This window comes from Barbus barbus (genome assembly GCF_936440315.1).
Source record: "Barbus barbus genome assembly, chromosome: 8".
Taxonomy (NCBI): domain Eukaryota; kingdom Metazoa; phylum Chordata; class Actinopteri; order Cypriniformes; family Cyprinidae; genus Barbus; species Barbus barbus.
The window spans coordinates 23,294,737-23,322,303 of record NC_136736.1 but is presented as its reverse complement, the minus strand read 5'-3'; the positions used below and the strand labels follow the sequence as shown (position 1 = coordinate 23,322,303).

The window sequence follows — 27,567 nt, the reverse complement described above, 5'->3', positions numbered from 1 at the left end:
TGTCACAAAACATACAGGTAGAACGAGAGAGGTTGGCTTCAGCCTTTTTTGGGATGTGACGACCAGCTCTCTGGATGGTTCTCGGTTGCAGCTGAAGTCTAAGATCTTAACCAGGATACTTAAGCTGATTTCATGCATGTGTCTGTGTAGGAGCGTGCATACAAGCTCTGGAACGGGTCTTATTCTTTGTTTCCATGCCGACCTTCAGGATGGTGTGAGCGTGTTGTCTTTGGTGGGCTGAAGGCAGCGAGGTATCCCGCAGTCCTGAGCACTGCTAGCATGCCTGTGCATCAGATATCCGTTGTGCCCATCACCAAGGAGACTGCCAATAGTTCCAGCCGGAATAGAGACAAGAGTAAAGAGAATGAGGCAAGTACAAACATTTAACACAGAGAATCTGTGATGTATGTGGAGTTTTCATAACAAATAGTTTGTCTCATGGCAATTACAGTTATGTTTATGATAAAGATGTAGCCATCCATGGTTTTCCATGTAGTCTTAAAATACTAGTTAGTATTTTGATAGCTTCTGTGGAACAAGAGCACATTATGGTTACTATTGTACAAGTTGTAAGTTGTGCGTATAGTCAAATAATAAAATTTTCTGATATTTAGTTTGCATAAATCTGTGAGATTTACTGTAAGTGCCAAAGCAAGCAGATCCTTTTCAGAAGTACTGAAATTATTCAGTGTTATGTAAACAGAAATATATAGCTTAGAGCAAGAGCTGGGCAGTGTTGTATTGGCAAAGAAATTGATGCAATAAATAGACAGCGTTACATATATTTCAGCCTCCTCAGGGTCATTTACATTTCTTTGAAGTATATTGTAAATCCAACATGCTTTTCCATCATGTGGCTGCGGCATGTTTACAGTTCAGTTTGTTTCAGCTGTGTGAGTATTTGTAATATCCAGGACATTTTTTGATGTATGATGCACTATGGTCAAGATATTCTTAGGCTCAGATGGCACATCCACAGTCTGTTTTCTTACCGCTGGATGCATATCATCTGACCGCTGGATGCATTTACACAAATATGACAAGTGCTGGCTAAATCTCAGCTTCAGTCATTTTGAGGAAGCCTCGATTTGCCAAATATTTTCATGTTAAGGGCATTAAATCTGAAATATATTCAGTATCGGTTTAGACACTTTTTAGCATTATTCATGAGCATAATTGTATAGTTTGTTTTTGAGTAATATCTGTGAAATAATTATCCAGATCCATAATTTATAGCCATTGAATGAACACAGATTTGTTGCAAGTATCAGAATACATTTCTTTGGATTGCCCGAATTTTGAACAGTCCTATGCAAATTAGTTTGTATATTGTGTAAACATCTTATTCACCTAGTGGTCTCTCAGCATCTAAGATGTATTAAGGTCTCGTCATAATGAGCTGAACCTTTGTGTGTGTTGGTGTGTGTGAGGGACATTTCCTCACTGTACCATGAACCATTGATCAACAGCATGGTCATGGATAGATAGTACTGTGAAAACATTTAGGGTTTATCATCCAATGAAAGAATAAAATGAAATGAAAGTCATTTTGAGTTTAAAATCATATGTTTATCATTTGACTGACATGAAGTACATATTAAAAGATAAATATAATACATAAAATTAGATCCGAATGTCCTGAATGAAATACCATGCCTGAAATTCATCATTTAAGAATTGTCTCCCTTATGCATGAGTGCATATTTGAATTGAATTGACCACACTGCACAAGAGGTTAAATTGGAATTAAAGAACTAGAATGAACTGAATTATAATTCAAAAATTCAACATAGCAATCATTCAAATTTAAGAGGTATATATATATATATATATATATATACACTCACCTAAAGGATTATTAGGAACACCATACTAATACTGTGTTTGACCCCCTTTCACCTTCAGAACTGCCTTAATTCTACGTGGCATTGATTCAACAAGGTGCTGAAAGCATTCTTTAGAAATGTTGGCCCATATTGATAGGATAGCATCTTGCAGTTTATTGAGATTTGTGGGATGCACATCCAGGGCATGAAGCTCCCGTTCCACCACATCCCAAAGATGCTCTATTGGGTTGAGATCTGGTGACTGTGGGGGCCATTTTAGTACAGTGAACTCATTGTCATGTTCAAGAAACCAATTTGAAATGATTCGAGCTTTGTGACATGGTGCATTATCCTGCTGGAAGTAGCCATCTGAGGATGGGTACATGGTGGTCATAAAGGGATGGACATGGTCAGAAACAATGCTCAGGTAGGCCGTGGCATTTAAACGATGCCCAATTGCCACTAAGGGGCCTAAAGTGTGCCAAGAAAACATCCCCCACACAATTACACCACCACCACCAGCCTGCACAGTGGTAACAAGGCATGATGGATCCATGTTCTCATTCTGTTTACGCCAAATTCTGACTCTACCATCTGAATGTCTCAACAGAAATCGAGACTCATCAGACCAGGCAACATTTTCCAGTCTTCAACCGTCCAATTTTGGTGAGCTTGTGCAAATTGTAGCCTCTTTTTCCTATTTGTAGTGGAGATGAGTGGTACCCGGTGGGGTCTTCTGCTGTTGTAGCCCATCCGCCTCAAGGTTGTGCGTGTTGTGGCTTCACAAATGCTTTGCTGCATACCTCGGTTGTAACGAGTGGTTATTTCAGTCAAAGTTACTCTTCTATAAGCTTGAATCAGTCGGCCCATTCTCCTCTGACCTCTAGCATCAACAAGGCATTTTCGCCCACAGGACTGCCGCATACTGGATGTTTTTCCCTTTTCACACCATTCTTTGTAAACCCTAGAAATGGTTGTGCGTGAAAATCCCAGTAATTGAGCAGATTGTGAAATACTCAGACTGGCCCGTCTGGCACCAACAACCATGCCACGCTCAAAATTGCTTAAATCACCTTTATTTCCCATTCTGACATTCAGTTTGGAGTTCAGGAGATTGTCTTGACCAGGACCACACCCCTAAATGCATTGAAGCAACTGCCATGTGATTAGTTGATTAGATAATTGCATTAATGAGAAATTGAACAGGTGTTCCTAATAATCCTTTAGGTGAGTGTATATATATACTGTATATTATATATATATATATATATATATATATAATATAGTGTTGGGGATAACGCATTACAAGTAACATGAGTTACGTAATCAGATTACTTTTTTTCAAGTAACTAGTAAAGTAACGCATTACTTTTTAATTTACAAGAAAATATCTGAGTTACACCAGTTACTTTGTTTTCCCATTTATTGACTGACAAGTCTCCTGTCTCCATATTGGGAGAAATCGGAAATACAGAGGTGTTGTGTGTGAACATGCTGTTACTGTATTTGTAGACTAAATGTGAATGTGCATTGATTCATCCCACTCGCAAAAAAAGATTTAGTATTCATCAAAATGAATTAAAACTGTGAAATGCAAACTCAGAATATGACGCAAACCTGCAATAATTAAATATGTTAAACAACACAAATGTATCTAATCCCATTTTATTAACCGATGTCTTTGATGATCCAGTTCAACCATACTAATAAGCAAAAATGACTTATGAGAAACTAACAATTATGCTTAATTTAGTTTGTTTTTTATTACTGCGTTCTACTGCACAGACATGAATTTACTTTTCCTTCAGCCTGAGGTTTATTCATTACACTTTCTGGTGTGAAAGGACTTTTACATTTGTTATAAATAGAAGTTCTTGTATTAAAAACAATCATGCCCTGCTCATATTTAAAAAATAACGCGAAAGTAACGCAAAAGTAATGTAATGCATTACTTTCCATAAAAAGTAACTATTAAGTAACGTAATTAGTTACTTTTTTAGGGAGTAACGCAATATTGTAATGCATTACTTTTAAAAGTAACTTTCCCCAACACTGTATATATATATATATATATATATATATATACATGGAAACAGTAAAATGAAGACTTTTCAAAAAATAATTACGTTTCGGAGAAGGCTTTGTGAAGCCATCATTCAAAGTTCATTTCAAAGTCTTCACTAAAAATTGCATCTGAATTTTAATTCTGCTTCGTTTAAAATTCAAATTCAGCAATTGAACTGAAAAAAGCATACTCAATTCAATTATGAATGCAATAAAGAAAAAACAAATTTCTTTATGGGTGAAATTACATACAAAACAAAATATGAATGAATGGTGTTTGAAAGTGTATACTGAGAAGTTGAAACTCAATTAATTGCAGAAAATTGTAGGAAGATCTAGAAGTTTAAGAAAGAAAACTGTAAAAAACTGTAAAAAAGTTACCACCATGCTATATGTTGCTATGTTGTTGCTAAGTTTTATGGTTTTTATGTCACTGCAATGAAGTTCGCTCTGGGTGGTTACTAGTCTCTATGATATTCTGGGCCCTAAATATGACAGGTTCCTACTTCAATAATAGATTGTTTTGAATTCCTATAACAACCATGAACATTCTATTCATCAAAGAATCCTGATGGCTGCAGAAAAATCAGTTTTTCCATCACAGGAATAAATTTCATTTGAAATATATTAAATTAGTATATGAAAATTTGTATGACTTTTACAATATTCACAGTATTACTGTTTTTATTAAAATGTTAAACAAATAAAAGCAGCCTTGGTTAGTAGAAGACTATCTATCTATCTATCTATCTATCTATCTATCTATCTATCTATCTATCTATCTATCTATCTATCTATCTATCTATCTATCTATCTATCTATCTATCTATCTATATGCTATCACAGATGATTGCAGTGACCGTTGTATGTTCATAACAAAATAGGAGATTATGTGTTTAGTGGTTGTTAACCTGTATTGAATTTGCATGCATGTGGAATGGTTAATTAGGTTCAGTGTTGTTGCTCTGTTTATGTTGTGACTGATGGATGCATGGACATTAATACATAGATTCCGCATTAAGTTTGTCATATCAGGGACTTCTACATTTTGCATGTGATACATGAAACAAATTCAAATTAAACAAATTATTGGCCCAACGTTATTTTAGCTATACTGATTTCACTGAGTTTATTATATAATGATGAGCTTTTTCTACAAAAAGAATCTGCTCTCAACTTCTATTCAAAAAGGTCTCCTTGTTGACCATTCCAAATGCTGTACCAGCAAGATATAGCATCTGTACATTACTATCTATAGGTAGATGTTTGTGATTCCATGTGAGTAGTAGTTTGTGACCAGGTGTATCCCATCAGCACATTATCCCATAATGTACCTGTGCCTATAGTTAGTTTTTGAATGGCAGCCAGAGCTTTAATCTTGGTCGGTGATTGGCTGAGTGCAGGCACACTGTCTCTTAAACAAACACAAATCACAAGGGATGGTCACTATTGTATGTGCACCTGCATACATAAGTGTGTATGAATTCAACACTGACAGGTTTATCTATCATATAACAGCTGCTCTGAAGCAAAATGGTGAGTCCAGACTCATGTAATTGTACTAGGCAGAACTCCAGATGGCAGAGCTAAGGCTACCTCAGACATCAGAAAAAGATAAGAGTAGGATCAGAAACTGTGTGAAGCCAATCCCTGTGCATCTAAATGAATGCATGACCAGAGATAGGCAACCACTCACAGATTATACCTCAGAGAAGCAGCTAAAGCTAATCCAGCCCAGCCTAGAACATAAACAAGCATGTGTGAGCTCTTGCATGCATCAGCCTTCAGAGCAAGCAGAGGTGCTTGGCAGATTGGTAGCTCATAGAACATACAGGGGGAATGTATGGGTAAGTGAATGTAAGTTTGGATGTTTCTGCTTGTATTATTCTACTTTTTTGTTTTGTGATTGTGCATGTAATGGAGATGGGTTTTTAGAGATGAAGGACCTTGTAATACTTGCACACTAGTGAACTAACTATAAAAGTATTAATTATCTTGTCAGTTAAACTGTTTATGACAGAAACTGTAAATCCATTTACATAGCCTAATGTACATTCTTTTCTATCATTCAGAATTTTGGGGGTCACATTTATTTATTTAATAAATTAACACTTTTAACACTTCAGCAATGACACATTCAATTAAAAAGACATTATTTATTTGAAACATCTATTGTAGAAAATGTATTTACTGTCAAATTTGAAACCTGACATTTTTTTTTTACTGTTTCCATACAAATATTAAGCAGCATAACAGATTTCAACACTGAAACAGTAAGAAATGTTTCTTGTTTACCAAATCAGCATATTTAAATGATGAAAAGTCAGCTTTGTGTCACAGGAATTGCAATATTATTTCATAGTATTATTATTTTTGTTCAAATAAATGACGCATTGATGAGCATAAGAGACTCTTTCTAAAATATTGTCTGACTCCAAAACTTTGAATGGTAGTGTACAAAATTTTTACATTGCCAAATGTAAACTACCCTTATAAATCTATCCTATTAAATTTGGACTATAAGGCATTAAGGTATTATAAACATTAAATAAATTATGTGAAGCTGCCTTGAATCGACGTGAACTGTGAAAAGAGCTATACAAATAAAATAAAATTCCTTCCAGTACTCTGTCTTTATGCTGTAGATGCTCTGTAATTGAGACTAATAAAAGTAATGCTGACTAATAAAAGTAAATCTTGTCAATGGTCAAATTTTTCATGTGTTTCTTGTAAGGTTTCGTTGCAGTATGGTGAAAATATGGCCTGAAAAACATTGTGTTTTACACAGTAAAAAATAAATCTGGCAGCTCATTACACATTCATTTTCTGTTTACTCTAAAACAGAATGCAATGAAGTGTAAAATTCAAAACACTTGTAAAAACCAGTAAAAAATAAATACGGAAAAAGTCCTTCAAATTATACAGTATATTGTGCCCTATTTTTCTTTAGAGTGTACTTTTCGCATACATTTTTATATTCCATTTAAAAGTTTGGAGTTAAGATTTTTCAAAAAGAAATCTTTTATGCTTACTAAGGCTGCATTTATTTTTTCTTACTGTCTTACTGACTCCAAACCTATCGACAGTGAATGTTATATCTAATAGTTCTCACAAAAAAAAGAAAGATTTGTGCCTCTACTTCTTAAAAAAATAAAATCTTTTTGCAAGAACTCTGTTCATGAAAAGTACCAGCAGGATTTGCTTGTCTGTTGATCAAAATGATTTTTTGTATATTTTAAGCTGTTTTGTTTGTAATGATATAACACAGGGCTGTCCTGCAAAGTTTAGCTCCCACTTGCCTCAACCCAGTTTCTAGTATGCCTAGTAAGAACTTGATTAGCTGCTTCAGGTGTGTTTAATAAGGGTTAGAGCTAAACTCTGCTGGACACCGGCCCTCCAGGACTGAATTTGGACAGCCCTGAATAACACAGCTTTCCATTTAGATTTGAGAAGTTTGAGAGAGACAAACAGTGGTAATGATCTTAGAACACTGACTTGGATCTTTGACCCTAACTAGCATTAACTATATATAGTATTACATATATGCGTATTAGGACTTTCTATGTGCCAGAATGACCTCAGCCTTTACAGGGATTTTAGAATGTTCTAGTAGATTCATTCTGGTCAGCATTTACTGTGACCTGGATTCTGTAAATTATTCAAATTCTAGATAGGAAAGGTTTAGGAGAAAGGAGTCCTTTGATGATATGTGTGGTTAGATTTGTTCTCAGATGTAGAAGCAATAGTAGAGTAGAGTAAGGGGATATTAATAAGGTCAAACCAGATATGACCACAGTTAAAGCTCCCTTTTTCAAAACCTTCAAAAGGTTATAAAGCCATTTCTAAAGCTTTGGGACTCCAGCGAACCACAGTGAGAGCCATTATCCACAAATGGTGAAAACATGGAACAGTGGTGAACCTTCCAAGGAGTGGCCGGCCGTCCAAAATTACTCCAAGTGCGCAGCGACAACTCATCCAAGAGGTCACAAAAGACCCCACAGCAACATCTAAAGAACTGCAGGCCTCACTTGCCTCAGTTAAGGTCAGTGTTCATGACTCCACCATAAGAAAGAGACTGGGCAGAAATGGCCTGCATGGCAGAGTTCCAAGACGAAAACCGCTGCTGAGCAAAAAGAACATAAAGACTCATCTCAGTTTTGCCAGAAAACATCTTGATGATCGCCAAGACTTTTAGGAAAATACTCTGTGGACTGACGAGACTAAAGTTTAACTTTTTGGAAGGTATGTGTCCCATTACATCTGGCGTAAAAGTAACAGCATTTCAGAAAAAGAACATCATACCAACAGTAAAATATGGTGGTGGTAGTGTGATGGTCTGGGGATGTTTTGCTGCTTCAGGACCTGGAAGACTTGCTGTGATAAATGGAACCATGAATTCAGCTGTCTACCAAAAAATCCTGAAGGACAATGTCCGGCCATCTGTCCGTGACCTCAAGCTGAAGCAAACTTGGGTTCTGCAGCAGGACAATGATCCAAAACCCACCAGCAAATTCACCTCTGAATGGCTGAAGAAAAACAAAATGAAGACATTGGAGTGGCCTAGTCAAAGTCCTGACCTGAATCCTATTGAGATGCTGTGGCGTGACCTTAAATAGGCGGTTCATGCTCGAAAACCCTCCAATGTGGCTGAATTAGAACAATTCTGCCAAGATAAGTGGGCCAAAATTCCTCCACAGCGCTGTAAAAGACTCACTGCAAGTTATCGCAAACGCTTGATTGCAGTTGTTGCTGCTAAGGGTGGCCCAACCAGTTATTAGGTTTAGGGGGCAAGCACTTTTTCACACAGGGCCATGTGGGTTTAGATTTTGTTTTCCGTTCATAATAAAAAACTTCATTCAAAAACTACATGTTGTGTTTACTTGTGTTATCTTTGATATTTAAATTTGTTTAATGATCTGAAACATTAAAGTGTGACAAACATGCAAAGAAATTAAAAATCAGGAAGGGGGCCAACACTTTTTCACACCACTGTATATTATTTTGAATACAACAGAAAATGAAATCAAAAAGTCGAAAGAACTGTGATGCTATTTTATAGAGCAGACTACATTGATAATGAGAAAATATCAATAAGAAGGTCATTTTACATGTGTTTTCAGAGTATAGAAATTCTAGACTGGATGAATGAGCACTATTTTTCCAGCGATGAAGTCATGTTATCATTCAATACAGAAGCTGTGGAGACCGGAAGGCTTTTATGTAGAAAATGAATCCATTAAGTGCATTACACACTAGCAAGTGTTTTGAATCTAATTCTATAGCCTGTGGAAAGAATCCAGAAGAGTAATTTTATTTGCTGAGAGGTTGCTCCTTCATAGCCTAGGGGGCTTAATGGAGTTTTTAGTTGTTTAGTTCATACAAGTATCGGTGTTATTTCAGATGATTCTCCAGTAAATTTGTAGGAAAAATAAAAACAGACACAAATAAGAGACAACTGTTGACAGAGTAAAAATATAGAGCTATACAATGAATGTGCACTTGGAAGAATTTGATAAGAAATTTTTGTGTTGGTGTCTAAATCTATGACTTTCACTTCACTTGGAGACTTCAGTTTCTTGGCAAATCTCAGCAAAGTTTGATATTTCTGAGACAGATATGAGATTACAGGCTTCTTTTTCTCAGGAGACTGAAGCAAACTCTTCATTTGCTCTCAGTCTCATTTTGGAGAAACAATCATGATAAGAGAACTCATGTTTGAATTTCTTCCCTATGGCCTATAAGTGAAGGTGTAAGATGAAAATCACATTTGGTTGAGTGGTGCAATCTGGGTGAACTCCATTGGCCCCTGAGAATGTGGTGGCTGTATTTTATGTGAGCACATACATGATTATCATATGGTACTAATGTCAAACAATCATAAAATATGTTTGTAATAATATAATTTTCTCTCAGAGGATGCAGTTGCACCTGCATGCTGGCTAAAAGATACACTGCGGGTGTATAAAATATTTATGAGCTGATCAGATGTTGGTGTCTGGTGGCTTTCACATCAATAATTCAGAGCAATACTCCTCGATTCAGGAGAGAGAGAACAGAGCTCAATACTGTCCTAACTAACAGCAGCTACACAACATATATATTTTAATGTATTTTAATATATACTAAGTATTTATCAGCTAGGTCTACTGTTAAAAGTATAATGTACTTGTATATAATGTAAAAGTATAATTGCATGTACTTGCAATAGCCTACCTGATATGCACTTTGGGGTTCTCAAACTGATAATGATCCGCAGAAGATCATTTGTGTGTGTGCTCTTGTATGTTAGCTTGAAGTAATGATAGTGAAGATAATAATGGGCCAGGTGTGGACCAGAGGCAAAGGTGGACCCACCAAAAGCCCAGAAGGAATCGGCTCTGCCTGAGGCACATGGAGGCAATAAATGCTAATACAGATCGGCCTTCACAAACGCCTGGCAAAACAAAGCATTCAGCATTTTTAAAAACAACAATCAAAGGTCAATAATTCCCTTTTGTGCCATTTGTATTTTATATTGATTTTGAACTCATTGTAGCTAAACCAGAACTGTGTAGAAGAAAGCTTTTGTTTACCATTCAAAAGTCAGATTTTTTTAAACAATTGAGAGTTTTATTGTGCAAGTATGTATTAAATTGTTCAAAAGTGATAGTAAACATATTTAAAGTGTTACTGTTAATGTTATTTCTATTTCAAATACAGTTATCAAAGAACCCCAAAAAAGTATCACGGTTTCCACAAAGATATATTAAGTGTTTTAAGCACTGATAATAATAAGAAATTATCTTGTTTGGGATCATGTTACACTGAACACTGGCTCCTAAAAAGTCAGCTTTGTCATCACAGGAATAAATTAGACTTTAAAATATATTAAAATAGAAAAATTGTTTTAATTGTATTTCACATTATTATATTTCACTGTATTTTTGATCAAATAAATTCAGCCTTTGAGTAGCAGGAGATACTTCTTTCAAAAACATAAATATCTCTCAGTTGTATATATTTAAACAGTAAAACCAATATTTCATTAGTTTGAATTTGGTTCCTTGTCGTATTATGCAAACAAAATTAAATCACTAGCATTTGATGACACAGAATTGAAATAAAATGAATGTTACATTTGCAAGTGCAACCTATGTATAAACTTTTAGGAATAACATTTAGTATGCTATGCTCTATTAACTGTGCTAAGTAAACATGAATTTTATTTTCTTAATATGATGTATTTCTTTTTTATGCACAACATTGTAAGAATCAAAGGATATAAGTATCGCTTTTGATTTCTCCTCTTTTCTACTACTTGTTTCACTTCTGTTTCAGTTTTTATAACCATTTCTTACTATGTGTAAGTAAGTAAGTGTTTTTGGCAGTGTTATTTCTTAAGATTACTGATCAACTATACTGTCGTGATTTGTATTTGTTATCTATTTTAATTTTAGTTAAATAATGTCGGAATTTATTATGTCTGTATAGGTCTTTTATTAAGTTTTAGTTTTATTTAATTTTAGTTATTTTAATACTTCAACAAACTAAATGGAAATTATATATATATATATATATATATATATATATATATATATATATATATATATATATATATATATAATTTCCATTTAGTTTGTTGAAGTATTAAAATAACTAAAATTAAATAAAACTAAAACGTATAAATATTGAAAACTTATAAAATACTTATAAATATTGAATTTATAAATATGCATATATATGAATGTATGTTTGTATGTATGTGTGTGTGGTTGTACATATGCATATATATAGTTTTTTTTTTTGGTGTTTGGCTTAGTGTTACGTTAGAATCATTATCTCCACCCTCAATACCACGACTGAGGTGCCCTTGAGCAAGGCACCGAACCCCCAATTGCTCCCCGGCCGCTGCAGCATGGCTGCCCACTGCTCCGGGTGTGTGTTCACGGTGTGTGTGTGTGTGTGCATTTGTTCACTACTCACTGCTGTGTGTGTGCACTTGGATGGGTTAAACGCAGAGCACCAATTTCGAGTATGGGTCACCATACTTGACAATACGTCACGACTTTTACTTTTTATACTCTTATACCTTTTGTTCTTTAATATTTTGAATAGTTTTTAACTTTATTTTTTGTTTTTCATTTAAATATTACGTTTTAAAATTTTGTTGTATGCATTTGTCATTTTTATTTAATTACTTTATTTTTTAAAATGTGTATAGATAGTATTTATAAAGTTTTAGCTTTTAGTTTTGGATCTGTTTTTAGTTGTTTTAATACTACAATCGATTGCTTCTGCTGTCCTAATTTGTAAGACGCTTTGGATAACTAAATAATAATAAATAATCCACCAGTTTCACAGACAAGGCTTAAGACTAGTCCTAGACTAAAATGTAAATCTGAGCTGTTTGAACTGAAAGAAACTCGCACTGACTGATCTTAACACATGTCTGTACCTTTGTTTTGTCTTAAGATGCACACCAGTAATGTTTTTTTCTAAGGTATGTTTATAAAAATTACTTAAATGTCCTAATTGAAATATGGCCTAATGATGGCTTAGGCTAAGCCCTGTCTATGAAACCGGGCCAATAAATAATAATAACATGGGGATTGTTTAAAGTGAGTGCTGCTCCTGTACTTATTCTAGTCTAGTGGATTCAAGCCAGATGAGAGTTAGCTAAAAAGGTTATTTAGGCATTGGTTAATAATACTAATAACTTGTTTAGCAAATTCAGAAAAGAAGAGAAAGTCATAACTTTTTGATGAAAGATTACAAAATCAAATGCTTTTATTGAGAATAACATTCACAGATAAACTGTTCACAATCAGACCTGTAAAGTATGACACTTGAATGAATGAAGACCATAATTATTCCCTCTCCTTTTATATTGTCATCTAACCCATAGTCTTTAATAATCTTAAAAATAGTCTTTGTGTTTATTGGTTACCATGAACACACAAGCATACTATTGTATGCGTGCACGGGTCTTAGGATGCTGCTGTTATTTTTAGTAATAGGATTGGTTTGTCTTAAAGCTGGAGTCACATTAAAGATCTGCTCAAACATGTGAGCTGCTTTAAAAGTCAACTATTCTCTGTTGGTTTGTGTGAGGGTGCTTGTAATTTCTGCTCTACTGAATAGCAAACAGGTTTCCCATAAACCCCCCTGTCTGCCATTGGTCAGACAAACCAACAGACAAGCCATTGGTTGAGTGTAATGCAGAGCAAAGTTTCAGATGGGTTATATAGTTGATTGTACACTTTAAGCTGGGATAGAAGAAAGTATTTTGTAGTAAAACTAAGGTATGACCTCAATGTGTGTGTGTGTGTGAGAGAGAGCGAGAGAGAGAGAGAGAGCATGAGCATATGATTAATCCTCTTTGTTTCCTTTAGGGTGAGAAGGCACGTGGGCGATCAGGAAGTCGATCCAGCAATATATCTAAGGTAACATACACACCCACACCATCATTATTCAAAGCAACCCTATTGACAACAAAGTGTGTGCTTTGCACATGTATATTATTTTGTACTGCTTTTTCAGGCGAGCAGTTCCACCCCAGGAGCCGTGCTGAACAGTGTCTCTCAAACAGCAGTTACACCATCCTCACAGGACATATGCAGGTGAGTCTGGTTGTATACTGATGCTGTGGGATACCATGTTTGTGATTGGTGCTTTGCTCATCTATATGTGTACACATTATATGATTTTATGGAATGAGTTGTGGAATGTCAGTGTCTTTTTCTATTTTTAATCAGAAAATAAACCGACAGAAGAATTTGAACAATGAAAATAAATGTTTAGCAGAAAGCAGAGAAATGATACATTAAATTTAATGTGTTTAAATATATAAATAAATTAGATTAAAAATGGCAAAATAGAATAATGCCGTTTATAAAACATTTTGTATTAAATTATAAAACTAAATACAAAATAAAGTACTATAATATATAAAAACATTTTGTATTGAATTATACAATTTCAATAAATTTAAATTACAAATTCAAAATAAATAATATAATTTATAAAACATTTGGTATTGAATTATAAAATTAAATTATGAATGCAAAATAAAATAATAGTATTTATAAAATATTTTCTATTAAATTACATTTTAAGAGTGCAAAATAGAATATAATATGTTTTGAAACATTTTGCACTAAATTACGAAAGCAAAATAGAATACTATAATTTTTGAAGCATTTTGTAAAAAATATCATTTGAAATAATTTCTGTTAAATTATTACATTTAAATGAAATTAATGCAAACTGGAAGAATAATATAATTTATTGATCAGTTTGTATTAAAGTAATTTTATAATGCAAAAGAAAATAATTTTGTTGTGTATTAAACATTCTAAAGGCCAATTCACACCGCACAGACAAACGCCAACAAACTAGTCTATTGGAGTTTGTTGGATCAGTGTGTTACCCCTGTTGGTGTTGGTTGGAGTTTGTTTTCACCCGACTGAACATGCTTATAGATATAGAGTTGGTCGTTGTGTGTTGGTGCAGTGTGAACATCACAGTTCTTTTTCATAAGATTCTAAATCCAATGGCCAACTTGAGCCAACTTGTTTGTTGGAGTTTGTTGGCGTTTGTCTGTGCGGTATGAATTGGCTTTAAGACTTTTTTTTTTTTTCGTGACATGTGGCCAAGTATGGTTACCCATACTCGGAATTTGTGCTCTGCATTTAACCCATCGTAAGTGCACACACACAGCAGTGAACACACACACACCGTGAAGACTTTTATGAATGAATTTGAATGCATACCTCTAAAGGTATGTTCAATTATTTGAAATTATGTTTGAATGCCACATTTTCTTTCTGGATTTATGTATTAAAAAATTAATGAACAGTGAATTGTCAGGAAAAATTAGGCAAATGAGGGGATAAAATCCAAAGTTCAATAGAAATTCCCGTTTTTATTTAAGTTTTTTTCCTCCTCAATCATTTCACGTTCTGTTGTGTCTTTTTCATCACTTTTATTTTTGTATGTCTGTGTGTGTATGTGTTGTGCAGCTCTAGTGGTCAAGCTAAACTTGAAGTAGATGGCTCAGATCATACACCCATCATGCCCATAAACCCCGCCTCCGACTCTGCCACCACCGCAAAGCGGCAGGTAAAACGCCGTATCCGCCGGCGACGGGAGAGCACCGGGATCGTTGGGTGTGCAACAGAGTGTGTGGACCAATCGAGACATTCACGGTTGCATAAGCAAACACACACACACTCTAACTCCTCCTCAGAGGACGAGCAACGCTGGAGAGAAGCTCGCTCCTGGAGCCGCCAGAAAGCACGACGGAGACACAGCAGCAGCCGACACGCACAAGCACATCCCCGTGAGGAACGGGACGCCGCTAAGCTCATGTCTGTCAACTCAGAAGAGGGACAGAAAGAGAACCAGCCACCACTGTGCAAGGGCCCCAACACCAGGGCCCATAAAAAGTTGTCAAAACGGGAGGAGCATGGAGGCCAAAGCCAGGCAGCCAATCACAGAAAAGGGAATGAGCGTGGTAGCAATAGGAGTGGAAGTGAGGAGGAAGAGCCTATTACAAAGACCTATGAAGAGAGAGGTTCAGGAGACCCAGATATGTCTGTCCCGTCCCCTTGTAAATGCACTATTCCCACCAATCAAAATGGTGCTACACAACAAGCATGCACTGATGATGAACTAGAGGTGTGCAGGTGAGAGAGCGTGACAGAGATGAATGAGCGTGAGATGTTGAATGAGCGAGAAGCTGATGTGTTTTTGTTTGTGCAGGATCTGTCACTGTGAAGGTGATGAGGAGTGTCCGCTCATCACCCCTTGCCACTGTACAGGAAGTTTGCGTTTTGTACACCAGGGCTGCCTGCACCAGTGGATCAAGAGCTCCGACACACGCTGCTGTGAGCTGTGCAAATATGACTTCATCATGGAGACACACCTCAAGCCTTTGCGCAAGGTAACACACACATACACACATCTCTGAACAGCTCAGATCCTGTTTTATTAAACATCAGTGGCAGCTGGTGTTTTTCTAGACTGGGGAAGCACAGATGGCAAAATGTGTGCTCAGATAATATATATATATTATAATAATCTTTTTCTCCTGTGCTTTTATATATCCAAATATATATATATATATATATATATATATCGATATATATCTTTTTTTTTTGGAGTTCCTTCTCAGACTCCTACTAAACAGTGAAATTAATTGCTCTGAACTGTATTTTTTAACATATTTACAAATATATATATGTGTGATATAATTTACATGAATATAAATATATACATGCAAATACATGTAAATATTTTCTAAATATATTATGTATGTGTGTGTCTTTATATATACATAATAAATATACACAGTACACATATATTATGTAAACAAAACTTTTATTTTGGATGGGATTAATCGTTTGACAGCACAAATATATATATATATATATATATATATATAAAAGGCAAAATATAATAAAAGTAAATAAATAAAAGTGTATATACTATATATAAACAGTGTCCTCCAAAAGTATTGGAACAGTAAGGCCAATTCCTTTATTTTTGCTGTAGACTGAAAACATTTGGGTTTGACATCAAAGGATGAATATGAGATGAGAGATTAACATTTCAGCTTTTATTTATAGGTATTTTCATCTGGATCTGATACACAACTTAGAAGATAGCACCTTTTGTTTGAACCCACCCATTTTTCATGTTATAGAATGTGATATATTGTGAAGGTCAGCACGCACATAGCCTAGTTCTGCCACATTGTGGCTAAAATAATAATTACAGGAAGGGAATGCATTCATAAAGCGCTGGACCCTTATTCCCTCTGTTTTTGTTTTTTTTTGTTTTTAGTGGGAAAAGCTACAGATGTCTACAAGCGAGCGGCGGAAGATCTTCTGTTCTGTGACTTTTCACCTGGCTGCTGTGGTGTGTGTCGTCTGGTCACTCTACGTTCTGATTGACCGCACAGCTGAAGAGATGCGCAAAGGCAAGAACAATGGTAAACACTCCAACACAGTAGCCTATATTTATACATAGGTTTTACTGTTTGCAAGAGGATCCACTGTTATGTCATTTAGTTTAGTACAGCTGGAATGTTGTATTGAACAATCAGCGAGTGATTGTTTGGTGGGGTAAGGCAGTATCCAGTAAAGTAGCTTTGAATAAGCTCATGCTAAGTCTTTTTTATTATTTTACCTCTAAAGAATCATCAGGACAAAATACAAATCATATTTATAAATCAAGCTAAACATACCATGATTTAAAATCATGTAGCTACACTCAAATGAAATGGGGGGGTAGTTTTGTTATTGTTAACTAAGATTATTAAAAATAATTTTTGGTCATTGAAATGAAGCTTAAATAATATAAAGTATAAATATTAGATGAAAAAAATAGAAATTTTACCTTGGTATCTAACTGAAATAAGTCTAAGCTGAAGTAAACATCAGTTAAAATTACTAAAACTGAAACAAAAATAAATTAAAGTTATATAAGAATATTTGAAAAACAAAACTATTAAAAATGACAAAAGCACATAACAAAATTACTACAATGTAAACTACAATTAATATTAAAAACTAATTTGAAATATGAATAAATACTATAATAGATAATATGACATAAGCAATAAGAAATAATACTAAATATAAAAAACTATTTATTAGCTCATAGTTGCTTCCATTTTAATATCACATGATCTGTTGTGTCTTGCTATATTGTAAGTTAAAATACACAAGTTGCATTCAAATTAAGAATGTTAAATTGGTCAGTTTTATTTTAATGAGACACTAGTTTTATATGGGTTTTTATGTTATTTTTGTTAACATCTATTTTATTTCAAGTAACATTTTTTTCTGGTTTTAGTTTTAGTTAACCCTGATCTGAGCTTAGCTTATTGTCTACCCTCAAATATATAACTATAATAATTTTCATACTTCCTTTCCAGTGCACCAAAGATTGAATATAACTTTTTGCATAGAATCCAAGATTGTCTTTTTTGCTAAATGTTCAAGAGCTGTTCAGTCATGATATTAGTTTGTAGGCTGACTTTGTAGACTATTTTACCATGGGTACCCTGTTTTTAAAAATGGATTAATTTACACTATTGCAACTAGTAGCAGAATTTATATTTTAGGTGCAATTTGACTGCATTTATTTTGTTCTAGAACAAAACTCATAAAGTCTCATAAAACCGAAAAGCTATTTAATGTGAAGCAGCAGCGATGTATAAACAAAAATGAATTAATCCAGACTAGTAAGTATCAATATAAAGTCCAAGACAACTGGGACAAATAAAAATGATTTACTGCAGCTTTTAATGCAATGATGTAGTACTGTAATGTTGGAACCCCCATTACGCCCGTATAGCCGTGTGGGAAGTAATTCTACTTCAGAGTAGCTGTAAGATAATATAATATAGTGCTGTAATTCCACGCCATGCTGTCATTGCACACACAGCGTTGGTGCATTTGTCCCCTCTCAATGCCGTAGGGGTGCTGGATTGGCCATTCTGGACCAAGCTCATCGTGGTGGCGGTTGGCTTTACTGGAGGACTCATCTTCATGTACATTCAGTGCAAAGTCTACCTGCAGCTCTGGAGGAGGCTGAAGGCTTTCAACAGGATCATCTTTGTACAGAACTGCCCCGACACCGTCCGCAACGGAGAGAACAGGCCACCCCCGGTCACTCAGAGCAACGGCACGCACGGGACAGCGGAGACTCCCGCTCCTCAGACACAAACAAACACAGGAGGAGTGGAAATGGCCCCTGTTTGACGATGGATGCTTGGTGCTCTGAATCTCAGTAGCTGAAATGTTTAGGAAAGGGCTCCCTCCTGGTGTATTTGACCAAAGTGATGTGATTTACATATAACAAAAGCACTTTATTTTTATTTTTATTAGAGGGTGGGTAAACTTATATAAGAAGTTTAGGGATGTCAAATTATAACATTAAAGGAATAGTTCACCCCAAAATAAAGATTTTGTCATCATTTACTCACCATCATGTCATTCCAAACCTGTATAAGTTTCTTTCTTATGCTGAACACAAAAGAAGATATTTTGAAGAATGCTGGTAATCAAACCGTTGTTGGCCACGTCTAGTGGGAAAAAAATACTATAGAAGTCAATGGGGGCTATAAACTGTTATCTAAGAAACTACAGGTTTGGATCGACAAGAGGGTGAGTAAATGATGACAAGATCTTCATTTGGGGTAAACCATTCTTTTAATTGTGAACAATTTACTATATACAAAACAAGGTGTAAAAACATTATCATATGTAATCATACCCTTACTTAAATAGTGTAATAAGGGATTTCCCTATTAGCTGAGCCATTTAAGCTTAAACAACCTTCATTTTTTTTTGTTTTTTTATGAGTCTGCAGTCATATAATAATAATATAATATAATATAATCATACTGTTGACAATATTTTCTGATTTATGGAGTGATAAAAAAAAGAGATATTCAAAATCCCCCCTGTAAAAATCTTTGACTAATATGTCAACAAAATGAAAAAAATATTTTGAACCTGGATTTATCTAATGTTTAGATTTCTATTCTGTAAATTAATGCATATTTAGTTCAATTTGTATCTTCAAACAACATTTTGGAAGACTTGTCATAAAACAAACAACGGGAAGTTTGGTGATATCTATTTGTTGAAAGAGTCACTCTCTGGCTATTCAAGATGAATATTAATTTGTTTCTTTATCGGAACAGATTTAGAGAAATTTAGCATTACATCTCATGCCATCAGAATGAGAGTCCAAACAGTTGATAAAAGCTGCTAATTTTCTCCAAACCTGTTTCGGTGAAGAAACACTCGCCTGATAATGAGTAGATTTTGATCAAATTTGTATTTTGAGAAGAACTAATCCTTTAAATGTGTTATCCTATTCACCTGGGGTGTCTTGCCTTAATCGATTGGCAGCCCTGTTCTATAGCCTATATACTGTATATTTATTACTAGTTAGATCTAAGCAAAATAAGGTAAACATTCTTATAACCAGTTCTGAAGTGGTTTAGCTGTTCTCTCCTACTCTGTAGATAAGCAAGAACTCAGTGACATCTGAATGTGACGGGAGCAGAAGTGAACATGGCAGTTACAGCAGTAATTATTCACGTCAAGGAAGCCAATCCTCTATAGCTTTGGCTTTCACCTCAGCTGTCTTTTCCTCAATCTCTTAAACTCTTGGATCAGGTAAAGATGAGGAGAGTCACCTTACAAATGAATAGAATTAATTCCATTGAAAGTCTTCAAGAAACCAAAGATACAACAAACTAGAGATCAGACAAGCATTGATAAATAGCTTGTATTTTTTAATGATGTTAACACAATTACTTTGTTTTCAGTGATCTGTAAAAAGTTTTATAGTTTGTTTACAGTTGGCAAGGAAAACACCATACATCCATATCCTGGTTATCATAATTTCACCTTTTTATTTCTATGGGTTATAATGAGATTTCCGATAGATATGGTGGCTGTGATATGTGAGAAATATATATTCAAATTATATATATATATATATATATATATATATACATAAACTTTTTTGATCCACTTCAAATGTTGACTACTGTATATAAGTGTGTATATATGTGACGGTGATATGAGACAAACATTCTTGGGTTACACTTTATTATAAAGGTGTTCTTATTTATATTTTTAAGTTAATTAATGATCAATAATTTACAGTTATTACTAAAGTAAGTACATGTAACAAGGACAATGTAAAATAAAGTGTTGCTCATTCTTGCTTTATCTGACTTGTTTAAAAAATTCTAAATAAATAAAAATCACACTATAACCTTTCGGCATATTTATCTATTTAAAATAGCTAAATCTATAAGAAATGAATAGACAACTATGGTAACCAGGATTTGTTTTCCTCCATGCTTTATGGCATGAAGGACTGGATTTTTTTTCTTTAAAAAAAAAAAAAAAAACTTGTGCAGCTTTTAAGGATGTATGTTTTGAAGGGTTTATGGAGAATAGTGTTTATTTATTTCTAAGACAGAGATTTGTTAATTTGCAGGTGTGGAGGTTTTGCTGAGTGATAATCAGAAAGAATTCAGAAAATTTTACATCTCTGTATTGTGATTTTCTGCAGTGACTTCAAATATCTTGATATATGAAAATAATTTATAAAAATGTCAGGATCAAGTGAGATTTGGTGATCAACATCAGTGTTCACAACTCAAACGCACAATATCAAAGAAACATGCAAAAAATCAGTCAGTACAATAAACCAGTGAATGTACCAAACGGCTTCAAAGTCTCTGTTTATTTATGGATTAATAATACTGTGTTACCTGAGTGACTAAGTAACCTCCTTCCTTCCTTCCAACAACAAATTTTTGCAAGCGGCCCAATACACTCTGGTCCTTTTCCTCTACAGTAAACTTTACTGTAGTAGAGCTGCAGGATTTCACAGTGCTATAGGTCTGTGTCAGAATTCAGAGATGCATCTTCCTTATTCTCCTCTCCCATGTGTTTATCTTGTGAAACTGCACACGGTGCGCCGTCAGAGCCTTTGGCTGAAACCTTTCTCATTTTAATGTTGGGGAGTTTCTTGAGGTCACCAGTCCACTCTCTGTTAAACGAATGTGGCTCAAGGTTAGAAAAATTTGGCATTATGTTAGGATTTAGTTCTGAGCCAGAAATTCTTTGAATCTGATGACTTGCTATAAAAAGTGTTAAAATGTTTTGATATAGTAATTACCTAAATATTTTCAGATTCTTACAATTGATGATATCAGGGATTTCTGTAAAAATGAAAAAAGAAAAACAACATTAAACCATCTAGAACATGTTGCCTAAATGTAACAAAGGAGAAGCATAATTAGCCTATTTATGTTATTTCTATCTTTTGCTGTAAGCATTTCATTTCTGAAAGTTTACATTTTCAGAATTATTGCAGGAAACATTTTATTCGATCATTCTTAACACTGTTCACATAAACTTCTTATATGGTGGGAAACAAATAAAGATAAAAGTGACCTACACAAAAGTTAATGTGAGTATAGGAAACATACCAAAGCCAATGCCTTCATACTGAGCTCTCTCTCGCTCTATTGTTTGTTTGATGACTGCCTCTCTAGAGGCATGCTGACGGCCCTGTCGTCCTTTGATAGTGCTCGCTAACTCAATTTGCTCCAGCTCTCCGTTAAACCGGTGAAGGTACCTGCGAAAGAGGATATGCGCCAAGATGCCCGTTTTTATTATTCTCAATATACAGCTTTTCAACATTTCTAAAGCTAAGACAGTCCTATGTATGCAGAGTTTTACATGTCATAACGTCATGTTTGCTTGGGGCTTGTCATACCTCTCAATTATTTCACAAGAATCTTGTTTAGTGTACTCCGATTTGTCAAGATCCAGCTGGCTTTGGAACCACAAAAGTTTTTCACCTGCAGAAATTGAGTGAAGACAAGAAAGCAGCTAACAGGGAACATTCCCAGAACTTTAGCTAAGACTGTGGTAATGTTCTCTCAAAGGTATGAGCATTCCACCAGTAAAGCTAATAGAATGTTTGTTCAAAGTTAACTGGTCTAATGTTATTTATACATTGTTCACGGAGCGTTATTCTGAAATGTTTCAGTTGGATGTTCGTCAAACTAGTTTCAGATGATTCAGAGGTCAACAGAACATTCATAAGTAACATTTACATAGTGTTTGCAAAACAATAAAACTGAACATTTACTTAGTTTTCTGTAATGTTCCAAAAACCAAGAAAAACTTTTTAAAACTTAAAAAGAAAACAACAACATCCAAATAACGTTGCTATAACTTAATGGGAACGTTAGCAAAACATTGTTTGCTGATCAAGGTACACAATGGTATATTGCCAAATCAATGTCCTTTCACAAACCAGGCAACAAACAAGCTTTCAAATTCCTTGTTTACACAAAGGCAGTACAAAATAAAAATAAACTACTCACCAATCAAATTTAGACGCTGGGCCTTTTCACCTTTTAACCTAGAAGTGATTTTACAAATACATGTACAGGTGTAATAGCATAACAACGTAACCGTGGCAATACAAAACCTTATTTATTTCCCTTTAAAAGACATGAATAAATGTAAAATTCGTTTCTGCTTCACTTTTACTTTTCTTTCCTCTGTTGTTTTATGGCAGCGCTTGCTAAATATGCTGCTTTCCTGCTGTATGGGTGAATAGCCTTCTCCACCTGCCCCTTCCCTTTAGCTGCCTTCGGCTGAAGTCAAAATACTAATGATTAAACACGCCATTCAAAAGTAATTCTGAACTAATTAATTAAAGTTTTTAACTAAGATTTACCATATTTGCTGATATAAGTGAATGTCTGTCACACGTGTGACTACAGGGGGAAGATTTAAGGCACGGACCGCTGAGACAGTGCGACGGTATTTTTGTTCCGTGTATCACAGACATTAGTCAGGAGTTCCGCTTGTATATCATGTCATATTCTTCATTCACACGATTAAACTGTCCGAAAATAATGTTTTAAAAATGTTTTGTAATGTTTTCTTACAGACTTTCTTACGTTATGACTGTGGAAAACAGAACAATCAATTTAGCTTTTTGATACAAATGACTATATAATATCCGTGCGTGCAAAGGTTCTGCAGGATCCTCTTGTTCAATATTCTCGGGGTCTGAACTGATATGGCAATATTGATGAACTTGCTGTTCTGGCAAGGGGCTGGGCAATACTGAAACAATGTCTAAGCTGTTTACCAATCACAACGCACTGGGACAGCTAACCAATCATCAAACCCGGAACTAATCGAGTCCTTTGTGTCAGTCTGCTGTAGCCCCTCACTGGAGAACAAATATCCCTTTTCCACCTAAGCAGTTCCAGTGCTGGTTCGGAGCCAGAGCCTAGTTTCGAAACGGTTCTTTGTTTTTCGACATCCAAAGAACCAGCTCCGAACCAGCAAAAGCGGTTCGTAAGTAGCACCAAAACATTGCTGGGCTAGAAGTAAGAACCGCTTGCGTCAGGAGCTGGGGGCGGGGTTACCGTGACCAACAAGACGAACAGAAACTTTTGACCGCCATATTTGAAATAGCAGCTAAACGCTAACACGTTTGATTCGCCGTGTTTGGATGCCGACGGATGTAGGTTCGCAAAGCCATGAACATCAAATAGCACCGCAACGTCCGCCATTGCTGATAGTTTGTTTAGGCTTGTCCGGGATAGATCGGCGCTGCGCGGACCGTTCGGTGCGAGGCATATCGGGGTGCTGCGGGAGCGACTGGAAAGCAGACGGCTCTTTATGCTTTTGGATCGCTCTCACCGTTCTTTAGTGTGTTGTGTGCCGATCGATCGATCGATCTGCGTGGCGCTGATGTACATCGAACAAGCCTGTTGTTCTGCGCTAGTGAACCGAAACATGAAACGTATTCAGTGACGTAAGAGCTGGCTCTGTATTGGCTCTCTAGCATGTGGAAAAGCAACCAGTTCTTAAAAGGGTTCGCCAGACGAACTAACTAAGAACCAGCTATAGCACTGGCTCTGAACTAGCACCTGGAACTGCTTAGGTGGAAAAGGGGTAAAAGATCCAGGGGCCGGAGTTGGATCCACATCTAGGGGGTGGAGATTGGTAGGTTTAGGGGTGGAGATGGGTATGTTTGGGTATATGTAAGGTGGGAGGAGTTGGATCTTGTGTTCTGCAATGAGGACCATCTGGGGGAGAAAGGTATTGTAAGAATGTAAATTATGTGAAAAATAATGCGTTTTTCGAACCACCAAGCATGAGAGCATGTTCTAGTACACCCCCAAAACAAAATCAAGACTTTGTAAAAGAGCATAATAGGACCCCTTTGGGGTCATCGGATGCAAAATTCACTTTTCAAGTTGTTTGAACACAAATGTGTGTTGGAAGTGTGTGTACACATCCATCCTATAATGATAAAAATACACCCAGTGTTTTTTTTTTAAATCCCTATTTTAAAATCCCCTTTTTCAAATCAAGCTGTTCTGAGAGCCCTGTTAGAATGACGTAGTTCTTTACAGACCGCTCCCACGAGAGTTGATTGACAAGACCGTCTTACCTTAGGCCCGCCCTGAGTGAGCTGAGAGCTGTCCACCATTGTGTCAGCTCCGGTGCAGGGGAAGACAAGATGTCTCTGATTAAGCGATTGAAGTGTTTAGTTGTTGGATGTAATAATGAATATAGCAGTCGTCATTTACTCCCGATCTGCCTAAATGCGCTATGTTCGCGCTAATCATTTGTGATCCTGCTTTATCTATAGAAGAAGTGAGTATAAGGGTTTTTATGAGTCTTTGCAAATCGCCTTTTCTAATAATGTGCTAGTTAGCCAGTTTCGCGGCAGAAGTTTAGTATGCTCTATAGATATATATACCTAGATGCCTCATTATCGACTGTTTCTATGGGCCGCAATGATGTAAGCCATCCACCATTTTTGGAACGGTCTGCGAATCTTTGAGCACATTGACTGTGTGCGTCTACAACAGCAAGTTATACGCTTGTATATCTTTGAATATTCATTGATTATTGTGGTGAATGCGAGATGGCTGATGCGTCAACGTATCTGGAGCGGTCGAATAGGGAATCTACACATATCATAGACTGTAAAAAAAGATGGTCGATGGTCGACCAAAACCATATTTTGGAAAATTGTATTGGAAGTGTAATTAATTTTTTTATTTTGACTGAAGTCCCATTCGTTTACATGGAGAGGGCAGGGTTACACCTGTGTATCCTTGCTCATAGCTCCTCTGGAAGGCTCCTCACTCCTCGTTCCTCGCGGTGCAGTTAGAAGGTGCTTCTCAATTCTTATTTGTGCATCCTCGTTTCCTTTCCCCGTGTCTTAGCTCCACCCCCTTAGGAAATGAGGGAAGGATGCAAGGAAAGGAAATGAGGACTGAGGAATCAAAGGATGAACATTGGAATATTCTTGACCAATCAAGCGTCACTTCAAAGCGTCATCAGCTGCGCTAAAGGGATCTGCCCTAATGTTGTTAAAGTTCGTTAAGGCATTCATAATAAATATTTATGAGGAGAATTTATACGTGCGTCACGTTTAGTCGATAAAACACTTCCGCAAAGGATACACCTGTATATCCTCACTCCTTGATCCTCGCCTCCTCGCGGTGCAGTTAGAGAATTGAGATGTCCTTCGAGATGGCTGAGCTCGATCGGTTTCCGGGTCATAGGATGGAGGACGGAGGAACGAGGAAATGAGGAGGGATATTGAGAAGCACCCAGGCTGTATCCGAAATCGCCCCCTATACCCTCATTCACTATTCCATACATTAGTCCACTCAAACAGTTCACTTGAAGGAGTGAATGAAAATGAGTCAGTGAATTCGGACACAGTGTATTCTGGGGATTCTCTAGCCGTTGAGTGTAGATCGGTTGTACACTCGTTTTTTGCGGTGCATTGTGGGATTGAATGAGTGCACTCGAGAACATCCACTGTGGTTTCGAACACCACTTAAAATGGCTGTCCCCTCAAATAGTGCACTATTTGTGGGTATAGGGGGCGATTTCGGATACAGCCCCAGAGAATTGAGATGTCCTTCAAGATGGCTGAGCTTGATCAGTTTCCGGGTCATAGGATGTAGGAGGGAGGAGCGAGGAAGCGAGGAGGGATATATAGAAGTACCCATGGACTAGATCAGCTAAACATCCGAATAATCGAAAACCGGTTGGAGATTTTGTGGTGTGTTCTGCCGAATGTTCAGCAGTTCTTCCCTGGTGAAACTGATCGTGTTTGACAAACAAAAAAACAGGAAAAACTAACAAAAACACTAAAACAACTGGAAAGCCAAGCCCAATGGCTGCCATGCGTGGCGCTATCTTGAGAATGCATGGCGCCATCTTATTCATCACCGTTGTCTGACAACAGAAACAGTAAATATATAAATGAAAACAGTTTTATTGAGAATTTAGCTACATCAAAATACAGTATGTGACACAGAGAGGCAAACAAATGTAATAATAAAAAATAAATGTACATTTTGCATGTTCAGAAGAAGTGAGAGTTGTCTGTGGATTTGAGTAAATTGCTCAGTGCAAAGAAAGAGAAGTAATAAGAACCTTGTATTTCTATGTTCTTTTTTTCATGTCTAATAGACATGAACAAGTTCTTTGAAAAACATCTATGACCTTTTGTCTAGACTTCATGCTCCATGTTCATTATGGTTTCACTAATAATAAACATATATTGCGTAAAGCATCCATATTTGTCCATGCCCATGTTGATTAGAGTATTAAAAACAAAAAAGGAACCTCAAGGTTGATCTAGGTAAATGTGTGCAAATGTATAGGGCCCCATTCCTATATTTGCCTGGGGCCTCCAATTCACTAAATCCACCCCTGCACCTGTGGCAAGTAAGGTTGGCCGCACACTAGCGGATTTTAAGCCCGATTTTAAGGCCGATTTGCACCCCCCGAACAAACCGGCAGCCACAAACATGCCGTGAAAGCAGAGAACATCATCCATATCCTTGTATACTTTCTTTGTTTTTCAGTGTGAAACAGAACGCACGCCAGGAGATCCAGCTGACAACGTTAATTGTCCTCTATTTGTTTTTTCCTCAAGTCACGTTTGATCTCGCGAGTCTGCGTGAGATCACGTGTCACTGTGAAATCATTCCTACAGTCTTCAAGTGTGTGGTCTCGCGGTCTGGTCGAATGATCTCGTGTGCGTGTTCAGAGGATTATAAGGCTAAAAATCGGTTGAACTG

The 27,567-nt window shown here is 36.1% G+C and overlaps 2 protein-coding genes across 2 annotated transcripts; one reads left to right on the top strand and one right to left on the bottom strand.

The window, feature by feature from the left end:
- Positions 1-279: 279 nt before the first annotated feature.
- On the top strand, positions 280-20,093 carry marchf1 (membrane-associated ring finger (C3HC4) 1; the record flags this gene model as incomplete). Its single annotated transcript, XM_079424290.1, has 7 exons — positions 280-369; positions 13,262-13,312; positions 13,410-13,489; positions 14,891-15,556; positions 15,633-15,813; positions 16,716-16,863; positions 18,357-20,093. The coding sequence occupies 7 exons, from the start codon at positions 280-282 to the stop codon at positions 18,638-18,640; spliced, it is 1,500 nt and encodes a 499-aa protein (XP_079280416.1). The 3' UTR covers positions 18,641-20,093.
- A 759-nt stretch (positions 20,094-20,852) lies between these two features.
- On the bottom strand, positions 20,853-23,250 carry LOC306873408 (translation machinery-associated protein 16-like). The gene is made up of 7 exons (XM_079422675.1): positions 23,169-23,250; positions 22,979-23,085; positions 22,810-22,847; positions 22,194-22,278; positions 21,904-22,052; positions 21,591-21,633; positions 20,853-21,461 (listed from the first exon to the last, which is right to left on the bottom strand). The coding sequence occupies exons 1-7, from the start codon at positions 23,169-23,171 to the stop codon at positions 21,305-21,307; spliced, it is 582 nt and encodes a 193-aa protein (XP_079278801.1). The 5' UTR covers positions 23,172-23,250; the 3' UTR covers positions 20,853-21,304.
- Positions 23,251-27,567: the final 4,317 nt, after the last annotated feature.